At 36.3% G+C, this 3,780-nt stretch overlaps 1 protein-coding gene across 1 annotated transcript in view; it reads left to right on the plus strand.

The window, feature by feature from the left end:
- LOC102814746 (adenylate kinase isoenzyme 6-like) overlaps positions 1-1,970 on the plus strand; it is a 20,538-nt gene extending 18,568 nt beyond the window's left edge. Inside the window, exon 5 of the mRNA XM_006870966.1 lies at positions 1,443-1,970. Within this exon, the coding sequence (XP_006871028.1) occupies positions 1,443-1,635 (193 nt within the window). The 3' untranslated portion in view covers positions 1,636-1,970. The remainder of the gene's footprint in view (positions 1-1,442) is intronic.
- The last annotated feature ends 1,810 nt before the right edge of the window (positions 1,971-3,780 follow it).

Raw genomic sequence — 3,780 nt, forward strand, 5'->3', positions numbered from 1 at the left:
GTCAGGTGGATTCTGACCCATAGCGACCCTGTAGAGAGTTTCTGTGGAGCAGCTGGTGGGTTTGACTCTTCAGTCTTGCTGTTTGAACTGCGTACCTTGCTGTTCAAACTGACCTTGCTGTCCATCACATTATCCTGCTGTGCTGCTCCACACCAGGACTCCTTTTGTTATCATTAAAACATCATATTGTATTATATATATATAGTATTTAAATTCATATCGAAATTTTATGTTTTATTATTAAAGTTTTATTCATCCAGGTATTTTCATCTGGTATTTTCATTTTATGACTCTTAGGAATACTGCTATAAGCATACATGGACAAATTTTTGGGTGGACATCTTCTTGTTTATTTCTAATATATACCTGGATATAGATCTGTTGGATATGGATATGGATCTGATTGGCATTTGAGGAACAGTTTCCCACTGTTTCACATTCCCACCAAAATGAGTTTTCCATTTTCTCCACATCTTTGCCAAAACTTTTTGTTACCTGTCTTTTGGATTGTAACCATCCTAATGACTATGAAGTAGTAAATATCATTGTGGCTTTGAGGCTTGTGTTTTTCTGATGCCTGGTGCTGTGGGGCTTCTTTTCATGTATTTAGTGCCTATTTATGTATCTTCTCTGGAGTAATATAGATTCAGATTCTTTGCTCTTTTTTTTCTTAAGTGGATTGTCGTCTTCTTATTAAGTTGTAAGGAACACTGGTGGTACTGTGGGATAAGCATTGGGCTGCTGACTAGAAGGCCAGTGGTTCAAACTCATCAGCTGCTCTGTGAGAGAAAGATGAAGCTGATCGTTACCAGACGGTTAGCGATGAAGGTGGGATTTTCCCACTTTGCTCCCCTTACTTAGTGCAGCCGCCTATTTCTGTATATCTTAACCCCTAATCCTAGTGTGGTGCTGTGGGTTAATGAGCTAGACTGCAAGGTCAGTTTGAACCGCAAGGGTCGGTGACTCAAGCTTACCAGCTGCTCCTTGGAAACCCAATACAGGGCTCAATGGCACTTAACAACAATAACTTTATTGATAGCTAAGACCAATACCATAAATTTTGTTTTACCTCATTTCAGAACCTGGCCTGAAGTAAGCATGCACTCATGTTTGCTAATTGATTGGTAGTGAATTGAGTGGCTGACAAATTGTTGGTGGATGGGGAATTCAGACAAACCGAAACATTGGTCTCATGGTCCATAATTTAGCCTTCTTGTCAAGGCATTCTATTATATTTACGGTGCCAGTGTAAGTAGACATGATAGGAAGCATTTTTCCTTCTTTTTTTTTCGATTCAAAGTGTACAGTATATGGTTGTTGTTGTTGTTAAGTGCCATCGAGTCGGGTCCGACCCATAGCGACAGTATATGGTATGCTCCTACAATTCCAGGTAATGCCATTCAGTTTGCTTTTTGTTTCTTATTGCTCTCTCTGCCTTTTAGGGGTTATAATGAAAAGAAACTACAAGACAATATTCAGTGTGAAATTTTTCAAGTTCTTTATGAAGAAGCCAGAGCCTCCTACAATGAAGAAATAGTACATCAGTTGGTTAGCAATAATCCAGAAGATCTAGAGAGTAATATAAACCAGATACTGAAATGGATTGAACAGTGGATGAAAAATCATAGCTGTTGACTTTCAAGATTGGTCAGATGACAGTCACTCCTAATGATCTCTCTGCCCACATCATAGAAATTGTCCGAGTATCAGTAAAACTTTTCTATTAACATTGTGTTGCAGGACTAGTATGTGGGTACTATAAAAGGTTTATACCTAGGCTTTTATTTTCTCTATGAGAAAGCTAAACAATCTCAAATATAAAGAATGTAACATTATTAAGGATTGAAAGTTAAAACTCATTGTTCAATGCTTCAACTATTAAAGGATGAATAAATCTGAACAAGTGGGAGGATATCTGTTAAATTTACAAAAGAACATGAAGATGATCTCTTAAAATCAAACAGCTTAAGAGAACGCATCAGTATTCCTTTTTTATTTATTATGTTATTTTTTAATGTTTTATTGTGAATTATGTGATAGTTTACATGGGAGCTTTACATTTATCCTATCATATATCATTTCATTGCTATGGTTACAATCCCCTCCATGCATCATCAAAGGGTATACCCCACAAGGCTGCCCCTCTGTCGTCAGCACACAGACCCTCTCCCTCTCTGGGTCTAGAGTCTCCAGCCGCTGCATCTCTCCACATCATCGTCTCTGCCTGCCTTTTTATTATTCTTAATTTAAAAAAAGGAAGTGGTAGTTGTACTTTGTACAAAATTCAAACCAGGATACTCCTGTCTGGCAGCCACCTCAGATTTCCTCTTCCATTTAGAAAGTAGTGTTACTGGTCTTACATATCCTTTCAGATTTTATGCAAGCATATATATGTAACTTTTTAAAAACCAAAAATGATTGTATGCCACATGCACAATTCTGTATACTTTTTTCATTTCACATTTTCGGGATCATATATTTCAGAACATACAGACCTCCCATTTAAATTATTTTTTAAGTTAAGATTCATAAAATATAAAATTTATCATTTTAAAATATACAATGTATTGATTTTTAGAGTATTCACGAGGCTGCAAGCATTACGGGTATCTGATTCAAGAACATTTTCATCACCCCCAAAAAGAATCCGCAGTAAAAAAGCAAAAGGCAGAACAGTGTGTTGTTTTATACTCTGTGTAAACAAGGATTGATCCTAAGAAAACATGTCTAGAAGGAGAAAAGGAAAGAAATAGCAGTATTTACTTCTGGAGAAAGAGATGGAAGTTTGAATTTTCACTAAATGCTTTGGTACCATTAAAAAGGTTTTTTCATATATTTCAAACTGATAAAAATGATCTGTGATTAAATGGTGAGGGTTGCTTAGTCCTTGGAATGACAGATGAGTAGTCCTTTCAACAAATACTTGTCTCTCTCTGCCTTTGAGTCAATTCTGATTCAGTGACCCTTTGGGACAGCCCTAGCATGGCACTGTATGATAAGCACTGGACTGGTAACTGCAAGGATGACAGCACAGACCCACCAACCACTATTGAAAAACCTATACAGGGTGCCTATGAGTCGGAACAGACTTGATGGCACCCAACAGGACAAAGTAGTATTGCTGCATTGGTTTTCAGGGTTGTAATTGTTTACAGAAGCAGATTACCACATCTTTCTCCTGTGTTCTAATCTTTCAATTACAGCTGAGTACCTTAACCACTGTGCCACCTGGATACATTTTCAACAAATAGTGCTTGAAAAACAATACTGACATGAAAAACAGTGAAAACAGACTTTTTATACCATATCTAAAAATCAGTGTGAAATGGAGCATAGATTTAACTATAAGAGCTAAAACTATATAACTCCTAGGTTTATATGATAAACCTAACGTTTTTATTGCTTCATGAATTTTGTTTGCTTCATGAATTTTGCCTCAGTAAAAAAAAGGGACAGGAAAAAAAGAACCGCCATTAGGAAAATGAGAATCCACAGAGTGGCAGATAATATTTGCAAATTATATCTGATAATGGTCTAATTAATATCTCTAATATATAAAGAACTCTTGCAACTCAAAATAAAACGGCACACAACTCAATTTAAAAATGGGCAATAGGTGTAAATAAATCTCCATAAAAGATCATTCAAATTTCCAGTAATGAAAAGATGCTCAGAATCATTAACCACTAGGGAAATGCAAATCAAAATCAACAACATATTATTTTATACACAATAGGAGTCCTGGTGTGGCTCTGTGGGTTAATGTGCCAGACTTCAATG

The sequence above is a fragment of the Chrysochloris asiatica genome, unplaced genomic scaffold (genome assembly GCF_000296735.1).
Source record: "Chrysochloris asiatica unplaced genomic scaffold, ChrAsi1.0 scaffold00157, whole genome shotgun sequence".
Lineage (NCBI taxonomy): Eukaryota > Metazoa > Chordata > Mammalia > Afrosoricida > Chrysochloridae > Chrysochloris > Chrysochloris asiatica.